Below are 24,539 nucleotides of genomic sequence, written 5' to 3'. Positions count from 1 at the left end.
AAGAATTACTGGTTTTGATGTAAAGTGGATGGATTTGATGATGGTTTCTATGAATAAATTTTCTCTCCACAAGCTCCAGATTACTCTTGGTCACGAGGATGGGAGCTGTCTAGAGCCAGCAAGTCTGCATCAGGTTTTGTAAAATATTTGTGGAATCAAGAAAAAAAGCTCATGTTGTCTTTATTATTTATAATATCAAGAGGAGTCTGCCAAAACTGTGCTTTGATGGGTTGTACTTGGGAAACAGCCTGAGTAATACCTCAGTATTTGCGATTTTACAAACTCATTGTAAACAAGACTTGACCAGAACATGCCCAAAAGAGGTGGAACTGGCTTGGAGTAGGCAGCTGAGAGTTTCAGAGCTGGGCTTACAAGGAAGGCTTGTTTGAAACGTGCAGAAAGGTGTCATGTGGTGGTTTCAGACTGATACTTTTATAATTTAGTCTCTTAGTAACACCTTTCTCTGCAGATCCTTGAATGTGTGATCTGATGGTCCTGCATTTCATGAGGAATCCTGTCGGCTTGTTTAGGGCAGGTTTGAAATAATGTTTGGTTTAGATAATCAATCTATTTTACATTGCTTTTAAATATTTCTGAAGAGGGGTTTAGAATGAAACAAAATCCTCTCAAAAGTAGGTCATTTTTTTCATCTCCTAAAATACGTCTAAGCTGGATGTAGAATAGGACAACTGGCTAGTAGTTACCAGTTGACATGGTCCAGGAGCTGAGAGAAATGGGCTCTGTATCAAGCAACTTTGGGCTCTAATTCTATGGGTATTTATGCCTATACTTTTTTGTTGTTGTTGCCTCTGTGTGCGCTCTTGAGGAAGCCAGTTCAGCTCAAGACTACTTGCACATAAAATTAAACATGAAACAAAGTTTGTGGGCCTTTTCAGTTTTCTTAATTGGTTGAGCTTCAGCAAGTCATTTCACTTCTTTGCATGCTGTTTTGCCACATGCAAAATAGACATAATGCAAAATAGACCTGCTGTCTGCCTTTTGAACACTTTACATAAAAGTTCTGACCATCCCTGTGTGTTGTGAGCATTCAAAGCAAAGAATGTTTGCTTTTCTGAGGTAGTAGTGCTCTCAAGAAGAAGGTGGGAAACAGGCAGAGTAAGCCTGGCTGTGATTCAGAGGCTCTATCATTACCAATGGGCAGGACCAGTGTTCACCAAGATTCAATAGGAAGTAATATTTTTCCCTTTTCAAATGAATAAATACTGGGTCAGAATACTTTCTATAGATATACTAGCATGAGGTGAAACTGCAAGCTTTTCCTAAGCAGATGGCAGTGACTTCCAGGAAGTATTTGGCAAGAAAGTCCAGGAGACCCTTGCCTATTCGTATCAGCATCAAGTCTGTAAGGAGTAGGCTTTGATGTTGAGATTTCTCCTGAAAAAGAGACCAGCTGTGACCTCAAATGAGTGGAAAGCAGTAATTGTCAGTGCTAAAAGTATGAAAGGAGGTATTTGAAAGTCTTTCTTGAAGAAATAGTAGTAGTAAACTTCATAAAATTTGTGTATAAACTGTTAGAGTCAAACTGGAATAATCAGGAGAAATTCTGTAAGCTGAGTAAATAATCTGATCAGTATCATTTGGTCACCATATGCCAATATAGCCTCAATTTCAATTATTGTTATTTTTTTAACTCTTTAATATCAGTCACATACTCAGATATGAATGGTCCATCCAGTCTTAAGGGTCTCTCTCTGGTCCAAATGATAAGCATGTTATAGATCTCCATTTAGTGAGACACAGATGAGATTATAGCACAGTGTTTCAGGGTTTATTTTTCTTTCTCATGGCCTCATTTATTTTAGGCAATCTGTATATTTTCTGTCCTGGCAGAGCATTTGAAAGCAAAGGAGCAATACCTTTCACAAGGTGGCATTAAATCCAGCATAGATGCAAAGTCCTGATTCTGTATTATCCTGTTCTTTGTCACAATCTCCATCAATGCAAAGTAGGGTGAAATGCTGTCAAAATAGACCAACTGTGTTTACCACTCACTTTCCCTGCTGCTAGTGATGGCACAAGGTGAATAGTAATGGTGAGCTAGCTCATAATCTTCCAAACAGAAGGTAGAGAGCAAACAATTTGACAAGATTAGTTATTGTGGACCACAGATAAAAGCTTAATATTTTAGCCAAGGCCTGTGCAAGCCAGGTTTATTTTGAAATATGTCTGCTGTCAGGAGCCCAACTGGCTGTATTTACTTCTAAGTTTAATCATATACAGAATTACTCTTTTGGGTTGAGAAGACGCTGAAAGGGATTTAATAGGAATGCTTGTTTTGTGACAGTGCTTTTCAGAGGCAGAATGGTTTGCTCTGCCAAATTTAAGGCCTGTAAGTTTAATGGAACATACTTTTTGGAGTGACATTACAAACAGTGTTGGGCAGGCAGGAATTGGCGGTGGTGCCTGGAGTGATTAGATTCAACACTGTGGTCTATCACGGTGTGGAGCTCGCTGATGCTGCTAAATCAGTCTCTGAAACTTGTGTTTTAAGGCCAGAAAGGACCATTAATACCAGTCAGTCCAGACACCTGTCCAACACCGGGCACCAAATTTTACTCGGTAATTCCTGAATCAGGTTCAAAACCACTGCTGGACCCCAGCATGTTGTTTAGAAGCCTAGTCTCTGATCCAAAAGATGCAGAGAGAACTGTGTTAAGCAGAGAGAAGCAGCCTGGTGCATCTGAACCGCACATAGCCTTTGCCACTATGCTGACTTTCAAAGGGATGGTTTGCAGCCTGGTGTATGACAGTTAAATGCAGCTGGTAATGTTTTTTGTTGAGTCAATCAAAAGTTATTATTGTTTTTCAAAAGGTAGGCTCTTGAGGTGGCAAAAAATAATACCTGAATTGAAGAATAAGAGCAATGAAAGATTCACTGAACCGCCCAGAGGTAAGAGGGCGATGCCTCTGTCGCGTGGTAGATAGGCCACTCACTGTGAGGTCATACCCTTACATTCCAGGCATTTTATTCAATCGGGGCAGCCTCAGCATTTGAAACTGAGAGCAAGCCATCCCAGCACCTGGTGTTAGTGCAGAGCTGCTTGCTTGAGAGGGAGGCAGATGGAGTTCCCCTGTACAGATAATAGAGCTGAACCAGTTTCCTCCAGCCTCTTGAGTAAATGCTCCTATCCAAGTGACTGGTTTAGACTAGTATCACAGCAGCCTCTCTCCTCTGTGGCATTTGTTTCCTTGACTTTTACAGAAGACGCCTGAAAATGACTACTCTGTTTATGACTCCATGAAATATATCCAAGAGGAAGACCGAAGGAAAGGAAAGGCAAAGGAAAGGAACTTTTTATTCTGAGATGAAATTAAGTATTTTTATGACCATTCACTGACAGTCACTTATTCACTGAGCTCTACTGCTAAACTGCTTGTAATGCTTTTGTCCAGTGCACTTAATATATTTTCAAATGCTTGGATTCTAAAGGGAATTACTGTTAGCAAAACACATTCCACAAGAAGCCAGAAATCACACAAGTAAGGCCATCTTCATAGCCTGAGCCTAATCTTATCTACTGGAAAGATAACCAAGGGTTATAGTTTAGGTTTATAAGCCTTTATATAGCATTTCAAAATCCAGGAGGGTTTCGTTTTTATCACTTAACTCCTCCATCTGCAGGTAGAAGCTATTGTTTTCGGCTAGTCTATATATTGCTTTGCAGATTAGGACACAGGCTACTTGAAGGATACCCCTTTCTATCAGTGGGGTATCCATTTTGGCTACTTCTGGGGCATGATGCCCTGGAAGACCACTTTGTGACTTGTATAGGTCTGTCATACTCAGAACTGGTGAATGAAGGCCACTGCTCTTCTTTGGGGTGAGTTCCTTAGGCCAGAGGTGCAGCAGTGTGGGAGGATGGCCTGACTGATGTGGATTTATGCAGTTGCAGAATTTTTACTGATTTTACTGATCCCAAGCTACAGTTTAGAGCTAAACTTCTTCAGCAGAATATGTGAAAGAAGTGAGCAAGCAAAACTGTGCATAAGAGTCAGCACTAGGGACCAGTACATAACATTTTTGCAATTATACATCCAGCTTCTGGGCTCTCGGAGCAAACTTCTCTATCAGTAAGGATTTTAAGCCTCCTTTATGGGGACTGATTCTAAAACCAGAATTATTTATGCTCAAGGGAGTAAAGCTCTGCAAGGCTTTGCTAAAAATCAAAGCAGGCTGTCAGACAGTTCAGGAGTGACATAAGAACACTCCATATAACACCATACACTCCATACAGGCATTCTGTCAGATGTACACATAGGTGATTAGAGGATATAATTATACACAACTGGAAGAGGAGTTGAGCATGGCGAGAATTTGTCTCAGGGAATCCATGCCTGGCAGTGTTCTTGTTTAAGTAGCATTCCTCTGAAGACAAGGACCTTCTTAAAGCTTGGCAACACTTCTAAAAGTACATATTCAAACTGGTCATATAATAGCAGTGAGCCCCTCAAGGAAATGTTTTTTTATTCCTGTATTAAAACACAGATTCACCTGGTTTAATTCCAAATTTGCACTGAGGAACTAAGCCACTGCAATTCATGACTCTTCACAGTGATGCGTCTTTTGCTAACTTCAAAATAATGATGAACCAGATATCCTTTTCCTAATTTGTGGGGGTATTTTATTTTTCCATTTCGTGGAGATGAGAATTTAAGAAATAGATAGTGTAAATGAAGTCTATTTCTAGCTCTCACCTTTGTGCTTTTCATGGATGCAAATTCTGTCTATCCCAAAAAACACAGGTCTTCTTGACTTTGGGTATGTGCAAGTCAGTGTTAAAAAACCCAAAGTTGTACCTATCCATCTGAACACATAGTTTGTTCCTGTATTTTATGTATTTTATGTTCCATTTTGTACTCATTTTGCAGGCACACAGTGTTTGTGTAGAGAATGCTGAGGTGGCATATGCTAAGAAAATTTATTTCAGGGACAGATTTTCTAGAATTATTTAAGTCCCAAGAAATAGCAAAGGTCACCTGCTGGGATTTTCCAAAATCTCTAAGCAAGAAATTGCAATCTCTGAGAATGAGGAGTGAGACCTTTTTGAACGTTTTTAAACATGTCTGTCTGTCCGTGCACATTTGGACCTTCAGCACTGCAGCTGAGTTGTCCCACTGTACCATTCTGCCTGACCGAACCATCAGCTGGAATACTTTCTTCTTGAATGGTTGCTTCATGAAATGTGAATTCAATGAGTGTCTTTCTTGCATCTCAGGAGGAGGTAGGGTCATCTTGTGCATTTAATTTATACTATGAGGATAGTTTCCTTCACAGGCAAAAAGACAAATGTCATGTGTTAAATCTGTGTCTTAGTATATGGCCAAACCTAAGTGTAGCTTTCAGTTGAGTAAAATACTCAAATGCTGGCAAATACATCATGGTTAACTAAGTAATACAAGTTGCTTTCTTCAGGTCAGTGTCCTCCATATTTTGACTAAAACTCTGCAAACACTGCAAAACTACTTTTAAGGTAGTTCCCAGCGCCTCCCGTTCATCTGTTTGGATTTGTTTACATTACTTTTGATCTTGAGGTATAAAACTATTTCTTCAGTTTACTGCAGGTTAAAATGCTCAGCCTCCAAAAGGAGCTGCTTGCAGCATCCCTCACCCCGTGCAGGTAGTACCAACGGCCTTGTAGCTGCCTTTTATTACTCACAAAGAAAAATGTTGGTTAGTGTGAGTCAGGATGGCAGAGTTGGGCCCTCGGTGAACAAAGAGTCCAGGATTATCGTTCCGAAAAGCCCCCTGAGGCCTGTATCAAGAGTTATTAACCACTGATTCAGCCCATAGCTTTATTTTGTAGGCTTAAGTGGGATTTCAGTGCTATATTGGGTCTTGTGTCTGTGTAGGGGTGAATTTTGCCCTCTGTTATTTTATCTTATAAATAGCTGTTACAGTTTCTCTTTTACATTACTGTTTAAATCTCTTTCAAAGGTATGATTTCTTAATCCCCTGCTGCTTTTTTTTTCCCCTTTCTTCTAATAAAGAATAAATAAATTTGCAAATCCACACATGAGTGAAACAAAAGGCAAATAAGCCATGCACAGTTTGTGTTTGGTGCAGGATACCTCATTTTGATGATTTCAGTCATCATTCATTTGAAAGGCAGAAGCTATGATTGTTAAGCCTCATTATTTTCAATGAAGCCTGACAGTTTCAAGGTTAAACAGAAGACAGCTACTTTCATCCCAGTGGTATTTCTCTTCAAACATGGGCAGCTCTTCGCTGACTTGTCTGCTCTGGTGTGCAGTGTCATTGCTTGGTCACAGAGTGGTGCACATCCAAGCCCAATTGCAGGACAGTGTGTAAGCAATTGACCTCCAACCTATGTCTTCCCCAAATGAAACCTCAATTATTTAAGTCATTTCCCCCCCTTGTATAAGCTATGCAGCAGTGATCTCAGATTTTACTATTTTTCTGCTGGCTCCCAGAAAACAATTTGCAGCCCAAACCCTCTGTTTGTGCAGATGGTTTAAAGTGTTTATCCTGTGCTTGATGTCTCTGAAGCACATTGGAGATGGTGCTAGCGTGAAAGAGACCTCCTGTGATAGTTACAGTGGCTGAGAAGGCTGCAGTGCTGTTAAAACTGAGCATTGACCTGCCATTGCTTTCTGAAAGTGCAAATGGACTGACAACTGGTTTCACTTCTCAGTAAGAGAAGCTGAGGAAACTATGACCTACCAGTACCTACCTGTTACCTACCAGTGACTGAGTTAAAACCTTTAGACACAGAAAACATTGATTCATCCACTGTGAGAGAACTTTCAGGAGCAAACAGTTAATGACAGCCCTGACTTTACACTTGCATGGACTGACTGCACCGAGTTATCACAGGCTGGGTGCTGCCACCAGAAAGGTGAGGTGCAGTACATGTTTGTTACAAAAGGAGGAAAAATGCCCTTGTTGGTTAGAAAGGAAAAATGATACATGTAAAACTGCAGGAGAAGAGTAGCTGAGCATTAGTTTTCACTCCTTTAGAGTCCCTGTGGCGCAGCTAGAACCAGCTGAACTTTCCACATACATTTCCTTGTGTCTGATAATTACACTAGGGTGGTGAATTCTTAATCTCGTTTCAGGAATTAAGTCACCTGGTGAGTACAATGAAAGGTGTAGCTTCATCGTGCTTGGTGGTTCCTGGAAAACAAGAATGTTTCAATACGTACCATGGGCGTTAGTCATGGCTTGTGGCAATAAATCCAAGACGTGTTAACTAGGTTTCCTACCCTGAAGTTACTAATGCATCCAGGAGATAAAATGGGTTTTGCAATTTTGATAAACCTGTGTTATATTTATTTCCTATCTACATTCTTCATATTGTGTAATATATTCAAAAAAACCCAACCAACAATACCTGTCTTTTGAGATTTTTAAAAAAAATGGTCCACTTTGCAGTGGTGGATGCAGGTATTTGAACCTGCAATTTGTTTTATCTGTTGTGGAAGTCCTGTGTAATATGCTAGACATGGCTCTAAAAGTGTTCCACTATGCAGTGTCTGCTTTTATATAGTTAGTTTATTTGTGGTAGAGATTTCTTTGAAAAATTCCATAAAATACAGATAAATTGAAGAAATAGCTTAAATGCACCGTGACTGGAGTGCTGGAGATAAATGTGTGCAAATGGAAAACACTGAAAAAAATTTAGCCCTTTGCATTTACCTACATACTTTAGCAAAAGGAAAGAACAATCTAATCCAGTGAGATGCTGGACATGCATTTTAAGGCCCGTGTCTTAAAACTAAGAGATGATCAGACCTTCTTATCCTCTGTCACACTCATTTAGACTGTCAATTCTTTCTGTAGTGTTGACATAATATTCACATGAACCACCTTCAAAATATTGTCATCTGCATCCTCAGAAACTTGGCTTGTAGAGTATTTTTTTTGCATTTTTTTACATAAAACATAAGGAATTTTAGACATAAATTTATAAACGGGACAATACAAGTATCTGTTGGATAACAGGCAGAGTATTTTTAAAGAGTATTGTTATAAACAGCTAAGTGTCACATTTAACAAGAGCTGTGGATGGTTCATGTTCTAAAAAAGTGCAAGAACTGCTTAGACCAAAGTGTCTATGTGCCATGGGATTATCTGTGTGCCATGGGATTGCTGCTCAGGATTTTGTGCTAGTGCCTTATGGGCACCTCAGAAACTGCAGGTACTACAAAAGAAAAGCGTGTTGTTAATATATCACTGACTGCAAATTGTTGTAGGTTGTAGGTTGAACAGTTTTCCATAAGTTGTCTGCATTTTCCCTTAATGTCTGTCTTTTTACAGTAGTGCTTTGTTTCTGAGCATGACCACCACCAGGACAGCTTGGTTCAGTGCAAACACTGTCTCTTTCAGCCAGAACATTCCTAACGTTAGCTTCCTTTTTTTTTTCTCTCTCTCCTCTCCCTCTCCCCTGCCCCCTCTCAGGTTGGAAAGGCTGGTGGACGTCCTGAGGAAGAAGGTTGGAGCAGGGACCATTAGGACCGTGATCTGATTGAAAGCTCTAGTCTAAGGAAGCATTCACATCTGGTGACCAGGCTGCTTCATTCAGCACTGTGTAAACACTAAAGCCTTAACTTAGCAAACAGTTGTTAGAAGTGGGACACTCCAGCGACATTCCAAGCTGAGATAAAATCAAATCATAAATGTTTAACTACTTTGCTGCTGAGTTCTGTGATTTGTTGAAATGTTTCACTGCAAACATATATTTGTTTTTAAGCAGATGCATTGTGGCACTGTGTACTGTGAAAAATGATGTATATGCTTATTTTAACAGTCTGTCCTCTCGAAGTTACTAGACTATAGTCTGATGCAAGGCACAGCTTGATCATGTTTTCAAACACTGCAGCCTTCAGGTGCAAAATCCTGCAAAGCAGCTTCAAAATTTAAATCCCTTAGGTCATTTGCAAGACTGGACACAGACTGATGTTTGTATGTTAAATATATTGATTGATAAAGTAGATTCACATTCAAAAAATACCTAGTATATTGAAGATTTTTTTTTTCCTCCTTACTCATTGAATTGCAGCTAACAACTGTGGCTACATCTAAGGGAAGGGCACGTGGCTCAGATAGCTTTATACAACAGTTGAATAGCTACTGCTGGTACATGGCATTTTCAGTGTACTTTAAAAAGGAGTGTAGTTAGGTTTCACTAAAGGTACAGCTTCAGAAATGACAACACGAAAGCCTTGTGACATTGTGCAGTGTCTCAGACAGTGGGGAAGATTTCCTGTGTTGTTTTCAGTCATTCCTCTGTGCTTTCCTATGAGGGAAATCTCAGACATTCAGAAACCACCTTGTAGAGTCAAAATTTACCTTTTCAGTGTCAGGTGGGCCCTCATCCCTTTCCTACAAGACATTTTGCCTGCTTCTTCTAGATCTCTGCTCTGCAGTGCAGGAGTACCATCCAGATTGGGTCTGAGGCCAGACTGCCAGCCCTCTGCTTTGTGTATTCATGAAGTGCCCTGGGACTGAACTCCTTGTCTCTACATTGGAGAGATATGGATTTGATGGATGGACTGCTCAGTGGGTAAGGAGTTCACAGGATAGTCGCACTCAGAGAGTTGTGGTCAAGGCCTCAATGTCCAGGTGGAGACCAGTGATGAGTGGCACTCCTGAGGGGTCAGTAGAGGGTCTGCTGCTGTTTAACACCTTTGTCAGCAGCATGCACAGTGGGATCGAATGCACCCTCAGCAAGTTTGCTGGCAACACCAATCTGTGTGGCACAGTCAACATGCCAGAGGGAAGGGATGCCACCCAGAGAGACCTTGACAGGCTTGAGAGATGTGCCTGTGCAAACCTCATGGAGTTCAGCAAGACCACGTGCATGGTACTTTACATGAGTCGATGCAATCCCAAGTACAGCTACAGGCTTGGCACAGAATGGATTGAGAACAGCCCTGAGGAGAATTGAAAACAAATCGGAGGAGGAACTGGGGGTGGTCATTGATGAGAACATCAGCATGGCCCAGCAATGTGCCTTTGCAGCCCAGAAAGCCAGATGTATCCTCGGCTGCATCAAAACCAGTGCAACCAGCAAGTCAAGGGAAGTGATTTTGCCCCTCTGCTCTGCGCTTGTGAGACACCATCTGGAGTACTGTGTCCAGTCCTGTGGTCCCCAGTACAAGAAAGACATAGGCCTGTTGAAGCAAGTCCAGAGGAGTGTCATGAAGATGATCAGAGGGCTAAAGCACTTCTCTGTGAAGACATGCTGAGAGAGTTGGACTTGTTCAGCCTGGAGAAGAGAAGGCTCCAGAGAGACCTTACAGCAGCCTTTCACTGCCTAAAGGGGCCTACAGGAAAGATGGAGAGGGACATGGGGAGTGATAGAGCAAGAGTCAATGGCTTTAAGATGAAAGAGGCTAGATTCAGGTTAGATATTAGAATTAAATTATTTGCTGTTAAAGTGACGAGGCACTGGAACAGGTTGCTCAGAGAAGCTGTGTGCGCCCCATCCCTGGCAGCGTTCAAGGCCAGGTTGGATGGGGCTTTGTCCAACCTGGTCTGGTAGAGGGTGTCCCTGCCCATGGCAGGGGAGGTTGGAACTGGATGGTCTTTAAGGTCTCGTCCAACCCAAACCTTTCTATGATTCTATAATTCAAAGGCTGAAGGCCAGACTCATACAGGGAGGGAAGAACTTGAGGGGTGGGGAGGAAAATTTGGGGTACACAGACATTATAGACCTTACAGATACAAAAAAGTCAGACCTAGAGTTATATTTGGGACCCAAAAATCTACCTGTATTCAGTATGTCCTTCTCATATAACCAAAGGTAAGCAGAAAGGTCAGGTCAGCGTTTGTATAAACCTGCTCAAGAGGGCAAGTGTAGTCTCTAAGCAGCACAAATTCAGTAATGAATCTCAGGAGAATAGCAAGCTTTGAGCAACTCCCAGGTCCAGCCAGCTCTGTCTGGGTGGATGTAGCAATTAAGGCTTCCACTTGCCTACCCTGCTTTGTGTTTAATGTTGTTATGCTGTCTGTTAGACATTAGGAAAAAATTCTCCCCTTGAAAGGGTTACTGGGCATTGGAACAGGCTGCCCACAGAGGTGGCTGAGTCACCAACCCTGGATGTATTTAAAAGACAGGTAGATGAGGTGCTCAGGGATATGGTTTAGTAGAGGACAGGTATGGTTGGACTCGATGATCTTAAAGGTCTTTTCCAACCTAGTGATGCTGTGATTCCCTCTTAATGTTTGCTGATACAGATGTCATGGTAGGGCAGTCTAGGTAAAGAAAATTACATTCTAGTTTTCGTTATAGAAGGACATTTCAATGCTTGGTTTTACTTCCAGGAACTTCCATGTTAAAGCTTCATCTGCAGACCTAAGCTCCTCCTAGTTTCAGTCGACCAAACCTAACCCCTTGCAGGGAGATAAGTAGCATTCCTCCAAGCCAAATTTACCTAAGTGACTTCTAGAAACTTCTGAAGTGCTCCTTTTGACCTTTGGTCAATCCTAAGATAGCCAGTGAGTCTGGAGTCTCTCCCTTACACTTATTCAGCACAAAGAAAGTTTAATGCCTCCAGACCAGTGGATTCTCACCCCCTCAGCTCCCAGCCCCTCCACCATCTCCCATGGGTGACTCAGCTGCTCTTTTTCCTACTGTCTCCATTGAACGTTGGCGCGCTAAGTGAAAGAAAGACGATATCTCCTGAGCTGTCAGTGCTGTTGAACCATGTATGCTCCAAGGAAGTGCTGAGGAAGGAATAAAGATAAAAGTGTAAGGACTACTGTGCTAGACCAAAGGTCCAGCTAGCCCCAGGACTGCCTTTGGCAATAACCAGTAGAAGATGCCTGGGAAAGTGTATGAAGTGAGGTCATCACCAGTGAGATTTCTCCCAAATGGTGACCCAGCAATTTATTTAGGGGCTTTCTGAGCCAGAGGTAGTGTCTATATTTAGCAGCATTTTTTCATGACCTGATTTTTAATCCATTTGAACTTTTAGTATCTACTTGTTCCTGTCACGAGGACTTACGCAGTTAATGATGCACTGAGTGGAGAAATATTTCCTTTTCCTTGTTATGAACAAGCTCTATTCATTTGCTATCACCTATCTTTTTGTATTAGAAAATGGTGAACAACCATTCCCAGTTCATATTTTTTCCACATCCTTTGTGATTTTATGTATTTGACATCCTTCCTCCATCATCTCTTTTCCAGAGAGACCCCATAGTCACTTGTAAAGAAGTTGTCTCATGTTTGTAATTTGTCTTATCAGGCTAAACTATTTATTTTCCAGTTCTGCAGTGTTTTTACTGACATAGAACCAGATTTGTGCCTGGTAGTCAAGACGTGAACAAATCTTTAACAGTTGTCATAATTATGTTGTCTGATTTATTCTCTGTGCTATTTGAAATCATTTTTAGTATTGGATTTGCTTTATGACAGATGATTTCTTGAAATTAATATTTCTGTAATAATAACAACTCTAGATCTCATGCCTCATTTGTAATGTGCAGCTCAGAGTTCATCGTAGGGTGGATGAAAACACAACTGTTTTTTGAATGCATAACTTTGCATTTATCAGTACTGAATGTCATCTGTTGTTTTAGGGTGCATTCCCTGGCAACCATGAGCTCCAATTCCATCTCTTCTCACTACTCACGAAAACACAGTATCATCAGCATGTCCATGTTGAATATGTTGATAGGAAATACCACCTTCTCCAAATAAACGCCCTTTTCAGGGTGATTGAACAACATGGGCTAGAGGCAAAGATGCATGTAGGACAAGAAGATAGCTTTCCTTCACTGTGAAAATGATCCATTTATTCTTACACATTCTTTTAATCTAACTATGTATATTTCCATGTAAATATTTTCCCTCTTACTCCTTGGTGAGGAAGCCTGTTTGCTAGTTTGGAAATGCAGGTTTACTAAATCAGGGCTTGTTTTCCATGCATGAATGTGCGAAGTTCCTCCTTCCCCTAGGAGTATCAAGAAGTCCTCACCTTGCCCCAAGTCTTTCCGCCTCTGAGCAAATAATCTCGTGAGCGCAGCCTTCATACAGCAAGACTGTTTGACCTCCATCCTCTTGTGTCAGCTGGCTTTGTTTAGGAAAGTAGGATCAGCCAGGCAAAAGCAGGCTGGCAGGCTTAATGTCAGACACATCTGGTTGTGGGTAACACTCGATTCGCTAAAATTGGGTGATAATTTTGCTTCCTAATATTCCTTCCAGCACATTGTACTGAAGTGAAAGAATATTTCCTGTCTCTGTCTTAGGTCTTGTTCCAAGTAGCCTGACATTCAGGGATCTCTTTAGCTAGGGGGGTGTTTATCGTCCTGTTGATAAATTACTTTGAATCATAATTAAATTAGGCCTTGATTTTTAAAATACGGCTGGAAATGTTTGTCTTCTTTGAAGAGGGCCTTGGGAAATTTATTGTGCTGAGAGGCGAAGATTCGGAAACGGTTGGGTTCTCACTTCATTGCTAACAACCTGGTGTGTGGTCCTGGGCAAATCCCTTAGTGACAGTCATAAAAGGTATGCAGCCCCTGAAGAGGTGCCTAGGCTCCTCGCGGGAGTTTGCAAAAGCATCTGTGTGGAGGGAACAGCAAAAGTCACTCAGGTCCAGTAACTCAGGTCCAGCTTTTAGGGCCCTTGAGTGAATTTCTGGCCCCAGTGAACCCAGTCTGAGTTTTGCTTTCTCAGTGTAACAAGGGCAGGAATTCTGGTCTGGCGTGTAGAAATAGGCAATAATGGTAACAAGGGTTAATTGGCTTTTATCATATAGTTTATTGATTGAGAGCTGATTAAGGTCCATGGAGAGCTCTGAAGGTGAAAGGAAGCCTGCCCTATATAGCAGACAAATGCAATTGGCACTTCTGTCCTAATTTATGAGAGAAGGATGAGATTGCATCAGATGATGTAGCAATTCATTTGCCTCCCGATGGAACAGCAGTTCATGATGAAAGGTGGTTCACCATAGGCAATGCTTATGGTGATGGCTGTAATTACTGGTCAAATTAGGGCCCCTGCTGTCCTGAAGAACACGGACATAGTCAGAAATGTTCACCTCCTGTGAGATTTTGTGTGTTTCTCTTGATGATCATGCAGCACGTTATACATTTGGAGCCGTTTCTGGTATATGCCAGAGTAAAATATGTAAATAGCATCATGTTGGCTCGGGATAAGAGCATTATTAATGCTTTTCAGCACTGTAATTATATTCATAGTAAGCCTTCCCTAAGCCCTCACTAATTAACAATATTGTGACAAATCAACTTTAACAGAAAAGAACTGTGGACCTTTAGTCACTTAGTACTGTTTTTCATTCAGCCCACAGCCCACAACTGGTAGCTCAGTTTTCTCTACTAGTGTTGGGAAAAACTGCTGATATTTGAAAAGTTCAGAGCCAGCTCAGTCTTCTTAGTGGAATCCTGTAGATGAAGTCAGTCTGATTCCTCTTTAAATATATTCACAAGAAAGTAAGATTAATTAGTTAATCATTAATGTAGAGGAATATTAAAACCGCTTTTATAAATAAGCCATCATATTGAAATAGTTTAGTAATGTCAATATGTTGTCACTGGCGCCTTTATTTATTTATTCCAAATCACAGGACATTTTACAAGATACCTTAATTTGCAAATTAAATGGCTTTATAAATATTCTTATCAGCTGATTTGTAACATCTTTAATCCACGTACACAAATGAACTTGCTGTCTAAATGTCAGGATTTCTCTGTACCTTTGCTTTCTTCATTTAGAACAATTCCAGATAAAGGCAGTTAGGTTTGTTGTATGGTTGGTTGGGTTTTGTTGGGGGTTTTTTTGTTGGTTTGGGTTTTTTTTTTCCTTTTTAATTTGTACCCCAGAAGATTTTCCTCCTGTGCAAGAATAAACTGTGAGGCACATGAAATCACTGACCGACAGTCTCTCTGCTACTGTGCTCACTGTGACTGCAGCGTTACATGGACTCTTATCGCTGTAGCATTTCACATCAGGTCTGCAGAACTGGACTTTCCCTGTTTGTTCTTCTCATGCATTGGTAAATAAAATGTATTCACAAGTCCAAAAAACCAAAGTGGTGTTCTCGTATTAGGTTGATTATAAGTCAGCTGTTGAGCTTCAGTGGTCTCAACATTTCATTCTTCAGTTTTGTTGGGAGCACACGTGTTCTGGGAGGCTTTTAAACAAATACTTGAAATGGTTGAAAGATTTACATTGCCAGTGCCTAGCTAAATATGTAGTCTTTAGAAAAGACATGGTTTATTTTGGCACCGTTTGAAAAACTCAAATATTTTAAACATTTGTTAAGTTTGAGCTTGCACATTTGAACTAAAAGTTTGCATTCCAAAATTGCGTCTCAGGTTACCTGTCTTTCTCTTTTGTATTTTATAATCCCTTTATAAAAATAGTCTTTGCTAAAGGAGTTGGGGTTTGGGGTTGTGTGGGGTTGGTTTTGGGGTTGTTGGGGTATTTTTTGTTAATTGTAAAATACTGCCATTAACATGATCAATCTTAAAGTAACATTTACCTGGCAACTAAGCATCAGAAATGCAATGCCAGGAGTGTTTTCAGAATTCAGGGCTTCGTGTCAGTAGCCAAGACTTGGTTGTAAAATTAATCAAATACAGATATAGTGGCCAAATCCTGCAGTGCTTTACTCGTAGTCGTACTGTGTACTGTGATGAGAAAGCTCTAACCATCATGGTGAGCGCAGGGCCAGGCAATATAGAAGATGAGTTGAAAAGGTGTACTGAACTGATAGAATAGATGAAAGAAAAGCTGTCTTTCACCTGGAGTTAGTTTCCTTTTCCTTCCCTTGGCTGAAGAGAGGGCAGAGACAATGTTAAGTCTAAGTGGTTTATTTTTAAATAAACAAGCAAACAAACAAACAAGCAAAAAAAACCCCTCACCTTTTATTTTCTTACAAGTTTCAACCTCAGATTTGTACTGAAACTTTAAAAGTTGAGAATGTTTAAAATTAAGCCACCATATTTTGTTTAAAACTTGCAAGAATCCCAGTTCAACAAGTCCTGGAGCACATCGTTACAACTGTGCACATGCTTTAGTGTGTTGCCAACCACTGCCTTCTGAGAAACTGTCCTCAGGAGGAGTTTGGCATGTTTCCTCCATGGTTACTTCAGGCCAAAGGTCCAACAGTGTCATATTCACAGAAGTTTGTCCTTATCTGAATGGTTTCCGAACATGATAGAAGCAGATCCGTTGTCATACAGGAAAGCAGTCATATAGCTGGTAGAATTGGTCACAACTGCTTCCCAGTGGCTGCGATAAAGCAAGGTTAGGATAAACCTTGTGGAATACGTGACATGAATTTATGGTGGTTTACACTCATACATGAATGTGCATGCTGGTCTCCCAAAGAATTCAAAGGATGGATACAATGGTATATTTGTTCACGGACTGCTAGCAGAACTATTCCACAGCCAAACTTATAAAAACAAACAAGTAAAATACTACGATGCAAAAATTAAAATCTACCTTAGTACAACTCTAATTCATTGTCTGAAGCCTCAGGACTTTGTTCAGAAGTATTTTTCTTCCACTGATGTAGTGCCACTGTTTCACAAGGTTTGGGTCAAAGAGGTAAGCTGTTTTCAAAATTCACTCTATGCAAAATGAGGTTACTGGTGTCCAAGTTGATCTAGAAAACAACTTAGAGATATCAGCTTAGTAGTTGAAATTTTGCTTAGAAGCAAGATTTCAAATATCTTTAAGTAAGAATCAGCTGTTCAAAAAATTAATTAATTCATTTGGACATATAGCTTTTCCAGAGAACAAACACATTCAGCTCTGATGCAGCCTCTGTGAAAGTATACCGAACTAGAAATAGTAGGGAGTCTTCATCAGCACATGCTCATAGCACTTTGGTGTTGTAACATACTGTATAAAATTATCAGCTTTGTTCCTTCCATTTTTTTATAGAGGGGAAATTTTCTCACTCACCCCTAACATTCTACCAGTGCATGGAGAACACCAATATTAAATATAATGGTTACCAAAAAATCACCAGTAATTAAGCAAAAAAGCCAAAAATAAAAAAGTAATTAAGCAAAAAAAAATTACCAGTAGTTAAGCAAAAGATGGAGACACACAAAGAGATGAAGATTAGGAATGTGACCAGCTATGGCATTTGTTAAATTAGTTGTTGTAAAATGACAGTGGCAGAAAATTAAATGCTTCAAGCTATGACTGTGGTACGGCAGACCAGTTCAACTTTATTCTCACTGTTGAGGACACTCAGCCACAGTCCAACAATATAGGGCTCCATATCCACATCATTGGATACAGATACAGAGCTGTGGGGCTCCAAAGCACCATACCAAACATAGCATTAGGAGCTCTCAGTGTATGATCCAGCCTGAAAACTGGGAAAAATGTGGGTAAATCATAGCTCTGCCTGGGACTCTTCTTCACACTGGAGAAGGAAGGCACAAAACAGGACACCTGCACTGGCCCTGTTGTTGCTAAAGCAGTGCAACAGAAAAAGTGCAAGATAGAAACTGAATTTTGACCAGGACAGCAGGAAAGAATTGGGTGAAATCCAAAAATGTGTGAGTGTGGACGCTTCACCTGCTTCAGATGTAGAAAAGGAGGAACAGATTTTTACAATGAGTGGCAGAAATACTTTGCTTACATGTGGAAGTCTTCCAAACTTCATGGAAGTCCAAGCATGATACGACTCTTGTGATGTTTGAGGTCAACAGTGTGTGAGCTAAGAAATTCATTGAAATTTGGTTGAGTTCAATTTTTTCACAAAATTCTTGTTTGACAGGGCAAGCTACCTTGGTTCTAAATTTCAAATCAAACAATGTTTCTAATTAGCTCTTAGCTGTTTTGGTCACTGTATAATCAATATGAAAATTGGTGGTGCCCCCTCTACTTCGTACAGCTTGAGCAAAAGGAATGGCAGTTGTCCTATTGCTAAGGCTTTCTTGGTACAAATATGACACAAAAAGCTATGATATCAAAATAGTACATACTGAATTATATTTAATAGGATCCAATCCCTTTGGCAATATTCACCAATAAATCTCAGCACACATTTAAAAGGAGAATGAATAACAGTAGCAGTTTATCCCCAGATTGGTAAAAGAAATACCTAAATGAGCATCTGACTGGATGTTGTATTTCTTTGCTCTGGGCCTGATTAGAATTGACCAAATTAGAATGAGATTTTTCCAGGCAGGCGTTATCATCTCTGTTGGTGCAGGTGGCGCTTCCAGATGCCAAAGCACTGTTCTGGCTCAGGTGTACTCATGAAATGCCACCTCTGGCCATTGCTTCACAGCCCTATATCACGTTTCTGACAGTTCCCACTCTTGGGAAGCCATGGCTTCTGCTGTCCAAGCAAGTAGAGAATGAGTAGGGCTTCGTTAACCCAGCTGATTTCTGGCTTAACCAAAAGGGGGCTAAGAAGGCCTGCAGCCTTTGCACTGACACAGTCTGGTGACCACTGGGAATGTCTGGAAGATCTAGTCCTTGCTAATTTACAGGTCTCAGGGATTCATACTGGACTGTCTCCATCATTAGTCCAAGAGAGTGAGTTGTCACCGTAAGGGCCACATCTACAGCAATGCTGTCATTCAGTGGCTTAAATTTTTACATGCCTTTGTTTACTCAGTAGTTGCTTTAAGTCAAGCTATAAAATCATATCAGCAACAAATTTTGTATGTAGAAAAGGATATTTGTAGCCACTAGGAAAAATAGTACCACTGTTGGACTGCTTCAGAGGCTAATATTTGGCTATTGGGCCATTGGAAAAAACCTCTGGAGCTGGTTACAGCTTCCCACAAGAGTCAACAAAACTGAATTGCACTATCCTATCCTGTCCTAACTTCATTTATTTCTCCCTTTTGCCAGTAGCAGCCATGTTCAGCTTTGCAAATGGGAGAGGGGCTCCCTCGGAGGCACAGGGGAACCTGTGGAGTTTCAGACCACCCAAAGATAAAGAGGCAACACTGTGAAAGTGAAGGGATTTGAGTGATAGAGGCACATCCCTCAGTATCATTCTGTGGATTCCTGAGTGCATCAAGCCTGCTTGGGGGTGAGAACTGGAAGCACAGAAATTAAGACCAACTGGGAAAATGGCTTTTAAAGCACACCCCTAACACAAAACAAAGCACAAAGGTAGATGCATCCCAAGTGAAATCTGCCTCAGGAATTTGCTGTCTTTAGAGATGTCTGCTTTGCACAGGGCAGGACTCACTGTGAGGGACTGTGATTCCCCCGTTCTCACCCAAAAGCATTGCATACAGGCGTAGCTGTACTCGTTTATAATGCTTTCAGCTTAGAGTCTCTTCACCTCCTGAGGGCCTGAAGTGCAGGAGAAGCGAGGCCAAAGACCTGCAAACTCACCCTGTGCTCCATGTTAAGCAAAGACTTGACCAAGGGTTGTGCTGATGGGTAGAGATCTCTGTGGAGAGTGAGAGGCACCACTCCTACCTACGACTGCCAGAGCATGTGTGGGAATGAAGGCTGGAGAGCTTCACAGTTCCACTCTTCTTTGATCACATAATGGAGAAACTCAGCTCAATTGCTTTTCAAGCAGCTAAATGACCTGCTTCCTCCACATTTTGCTTGCCTGCTCATGATAACTTTATTTCCCCAGAGCTCTAACAGCCAGTAGAGTAAGATTCCTATAAATCTGAACTGCCTCTGCCTAAAGAAAATACACTTTCATCAGTGTGTGGTTTTGTGAAATCCCCCAGGACTTTTCTCAACAGTCTTATACAGCAAATCCACCACTGCCCATTGTAACTATCCCCCCTGAATTTCAGTAATGGCCTTGAAATTTTCCAGCCATTGAAAGCTGCATTGATAGTCTGCAAATGACTAGCATTACATGGTTCATCCAGAACTTCACCCTCCACAGCCTCATTTCCTGTAGAGCCAACCATTTGTTATCAGGTGACCTGCTACCTACCATCTCATTAGCAGTCATTTATGTTTTTTTCAGTACTATTAACATTTTATCTTCTTAGTGCTCTTCTAAAACCACCTGCTGCAGGTGTCTAACTAGGTGCTGCAACTATTGCTTTCCACCAGTAGTAAAGAGAGCTGAGGTCTGGCAGGCTGAACCACATATTACCCTCTTGACCCAGGATGTGTAGGAGATATACCACCACCTGCCATAGGCATGTCCTGTTCCCTCCTTCCACCCCACCCCCACTTGCAAAACCTGTAAATTATGCCTTTAGTTCCTATTCAGTTAGTCTTTTACCCAAGTGATTTCTATATAACACGTGTATCTATCTAGCTAACGTCAATTTACAGTAATTATAATATGTGCATGTGATATAATTCAACCAAATGAGAAATATTTCCTTGGCCTGAAAAGCTATTGTGCTTTGTAAAGGTGAGAAACCCTGTAGAAAGGTTCAACATATAAAAGCCCCATGGCAGGTTCCTCTGCCTTCATTCACTGTTGCTTTTCTGGTGCACTCACCCTAGGAAAGTTGGATACCAACCAGACCTGGATTAATACCAGCACCCTTGGTCTGTTGGCCACCCCTAAAACAGGTCCCAGGCCTTTAGGTGGAACTACAGGGGTGTGAGGAATCCCTGTCTAACCCAGATTAATACCAACACCCTTATCTGTGGACTACCCCTAAAGAAGGTCCCAGGCCTTCAGGTGTGTGAGGAATCCCTATCCAAGGACTCCACAGAGAATCTACTGCTGTCCTTGAATTTCTTTTCTAGTCTCTTTTTGTCCTCTTTCAACTTCAGACCAGAAGGTCTTATAAAAATTGCTTTTTTCCTGAGAACTTAAAGAGCAGTTTGTGGAGACTGTGAACATATTGCCATTAATCTTCTCTTGGATAAACTGAACAGGGTGAGTTTCTGATACCACTTATCAGATATTGCTCAGACAATAGGGCATTTCTAATTCTTGGGCATACAGATGCTCAAGCTGGACACAACACCCCTATCCTGCTCTACAGCACGGTCTATGTGGAGCTGATCTCTCCCTGCCCTCCTGAGTCCAAAGACCATGCTTGTTTTGCAAGGCACAGCACTCACGGTCAGTGTTGGTCCTGGAGTCAGAGTAGGTGTATTTGTGGTCCATTCCTCCCTAAAATTTTCTGGGTGGATCCAGACAGAAACTAATCTGAGGCAGAAAACAAGGATGAAAGAGTAAACTGAAAGAAAGATGGCAAAATAGAGTTAGGAGGCTCATTTCTGGGAACTCTGCTTCATTAACTCTGATGCCTGTGTCCTGTACTTTTGTTGCTGGATGGTGATCTTCCCCAGTACAGAAATAGGTCCCTACTGTAACTACCTGAAAGTAAAAAGAGCTGAAGTCAGGTAAACTCTAGCAAGGCTGCTACAGAAGGGAAAAAAAAAAAAAGAGAGAAAAAAAAAAAGAGAGTGAAGGGATTGTGTGGTTAATCTTGTTGGTTTAGTTGTGTTCCATGGTGATTTTAATTACACTGTAACTTGAGCTAAGTTAAAGGATGGTAAGAATAGTGGCTGGGTAGAGGTTAGTGGAATGTGAATGGAAAGAAGTTATTTTGGGGGCAGATCTGATGGGCAGGGATAGTGCTCTGCTCCTGGGGAGGGGGCGAGACTGTTCTTGGCACGAGCAGGATGGGGAGCGGTGCCAAGAGGCGGGCAGGGCTGGCAGCAAGGGATGACAGCCGCTGAGTAGGAAGAGTGATACTGCACTGACCATAAAAAGAGGGTGAGAAACACTGCGCTGGTGCTGGTTAAGAGGGAGGAGGTCAAAAGCAGGACTCAGGCATGTAAGAAAAGATATCACAGGAACAGAACTGCGGAGCTGAATGCCAGAACTAGCATACGCCCTCCCTGGCAGGCACTTCACAAAATCCATGAGGCTGTACCTTGAATTCATTTGAGCTTTGCCTTACCTGACAGCCGTGTCTGGCCCTTACAGATAGAGACATATACAGCTGGTAACTTAGCTTTCAAGTCCATCAATAATGGCTGCATTCAGTCATCATCAATGGCAGTGATGGACCCTGAATTACTACCGTTTGATTAAGCAATTCTGCCAGAGCTGTGTGCACTGCAGGACTTGAAAAAGATGTCATGTAGGTGGAGTGATCTGGAGTGGTGGTAGTTTTGACCAAACTATTCCTAGGAATGTTAACATTTAGGCTGAAGTGCATCTAGCGTTAGCTACCTTGGACTCTTAAACTGTATAAGATGACTGAAGCATCCACTTCTGGCAGCCCTCTTGTGGTAATGAGGACCTACCAAGTGTCAGTTTTAAGAAAACTCATTGATGGGGCAAAATATTTTGGTTTTGTGGGGGGAAAAAGAGGCACAGCTGGGGGTTGTGTTTCTGTAGTATGCAATGTGCATGTGGTAAGTCTCATTACTGAGGGGAGTAATGGTAGATTGGGCTGGCATGCATTTCTATGTCTCATTTCTTGAAAGACAAAAGTAGTCATGGGGATGATAAATGGTCCTGAGTGTGGCAGAGCTGGCTGTACCCCTCTAGTTAGAGAGCAGTGTGTGGGCAGAGGTCCTGTGGCCTCCTTTGAAAGGCAAGAACTCCCCTATAGCAAACTCGTACTATCTCATGGGATCAAGCCCAGAGATTTCCCCTTTGATTTTCAAGAGCTCTTGTCATACCAAAGAGAAGCCGGCGTTCAATGTGTGCCACCTTTGCCCCCACACTTTGGGGAACTCTTATCACGGGAGAGACTGCTGCATTTCTGCTTTCAGATTTTGGAAGGACACACTTTTTTACAGCGCCCTGGAACATTGACTCTAAAGCAGAAAACTGATGATGGACAGGTTACAAAACAAAGTCTATGAAGTTTGCTTTGTAGAAGAGCTGATCCAACTTTTTACCTTTTTTATTTTTCCTTTGTTCCTTTTTATTCCTCCCCCCCCCCCTCAAACACACACACATCCCCATCTCCCCCTGCCCTCCCCCAGCAAAAGCAGGTCTCAGAGTAGCTAGCTGGAAGCCTTGTTGCCTTTTTCATATACAGCACCCAATTTTGTAGATTTAGTAGCAAAATTCATATTCTATTTCCTTCTGTTAGGTACTCACACAGATGAGATTTTTAATTCACTCTTATTTCCAAAGGTAAAGGTATGGATTTCCAAGTCATACAAAGTAAGAACTGTACCATTTTAGTTAAAATTACTTGAATTCTATGCATTATTTTCATAATCCCATCTTCCACTCCTGTATATCAGCATTTTTTCTATATAGGCTCTGTGGCTTGCCTGCAGTCTTGCTTCTGCTATAGCCATTTCTTGACAGCAGGATCAATCCTGCTCCTGCCAGGTGCTGAAACTGCTGAACTCACTTTGGCTGAATAAAAGCTGTGGGTGCGACTGGAGCAGCTCTTAGCTCCCCTCTGTGGAATGCTACATTTGTATTAACATGTATCTTTCTTTGTGATTTTTTTTTTATGATTTTTTTTTTTTTTTTAGGCTGAAAATGATGCCCTTTAAAATCTCTTCCTGGAGAGAGAGAGAGAGAGAGAGGTTGAGAAAGAGAGAGAAAAAAAATACACTCCCCTTGGAATTTAACCTTAATTTGAACCAAGATCAGTGAAAGAAAAGCACTTTCGTGCATTGTTCACCAGCTCCACCCAGCCAGCCCCTTATCTAACCTGAGTCTCTATTGCCTATAGCTTTGTAACTTTTGCAGTCCTACACTCCACATGCTCTTACATGCTTTAAAACCAACCTTGGAGACACTGTGACATTCTAATACCAAGAAACACCTAATGATCCTATCTTGCCAGTCCTTAGACTGCGCAGTGGGGCAGCAAGCACTGTACTTCCACAGGTTTCTAAAGGGCCCCATGCAGACTGTGAATATACCACCATGGTTATTCCTGACCAGTGGCAAGGGTCACAGCAGCTTCTGAACCCCCTGAGTCAGCCACTCCCTACACCCCAAACCAGGAGTCATTTAAGCACTAGTAACTCTTCATTTTAACCTGATTCCTTTGATTTCTTTTGCCTTTAGAGGGAGGCAACCAGCCCTTGACTTGCATGACGTCAGCTCGGGGTCAAAATTCAACCTTAAGCACACACATAAAAAAGCAAGCTTCCTTGTTTGCTGTTCAGAGGCGGACTTCCACTGTATGTCTTCTATCATCTGCACAGGGGGGAACAGACAGTAGATTGCTTTCCTATTACTTTTCACTTCCTAGAAAAGGCAGACAGCTGCTCCAGGTGTGGTCCACCTTCGTGCCGTCCCCTATTCCCTATTAGCCATCTGCTCCCTGCAGTCATCTCCCTTTCCCAGCATCCCTCCATTTCTCTTGACTTGTGACCACTTTCCCCCGCTTACTGTCTGCTTTATATCCCTCCCTTCCACGTCCTCAATCTTTCCTCCAAGCCTTTATTGCTCATTATTCCCATCCCTGCTTCTCTCATGTTCCACAGTCACAGGGCCTCTCCACAGCTGTCCAAGGTCTGGCTTCCCCAAGCCCACATCCCTCTTCCCTCCTTTCACCTGCAGGCACATGTGGCAGGCACCAGTCAGAGGGCAACAGGTGGTGCCACCCCTACTAGCAAAAACAGTGTCCATTGTCTGGAGAGAAAAGCTCTTAAAACTGA

General features: G+C 41.7%; 1 protein-coding gene across 1 annotated transcript in view; it reads left to right on the top strand.

Annotated features, from left to right (window-relative positions):
* Positions 1 to 8,565, top strand: part of MIPOL1 (mirror-image polydactyly 1) — a gene marked incomplete at its 5' end in the record, with an annotated part of 160,080 nt that extends 151,515 nt beyond the window's left edge. The window contains 1 exon segment of the mRNA XM_084264226.1: positions 8,441 to 8,565. Within this exon segment, the coding sequence (XP_084120352.1) occupies positions 8,441 to 8,507 (67 nt within the window). The 3' untranslated portion in view covers positions 8,508 to 8,565.
* Between the last annotated feature and the right edge of the window lie 15,974 nt (positions 8,566 to 24,539).

The sequence above is a fragment of the Gallinula chloropus genome, assembly GCF_964237585.1.
Source record: "Gallinula chloropus genome assembly, chromosome: 4".
Lineage (NCBI taxonomy): Eukaryota > Metazoa > Chordata > Aves > Gruiformes > Rallidae > Gallinula > Gallinula chloropus.
The sequence above is the reverse complement of the archived record's forward strand: the minus strand, read 5'-3'. Positions and strand labels throughout refer to the sequence as shown.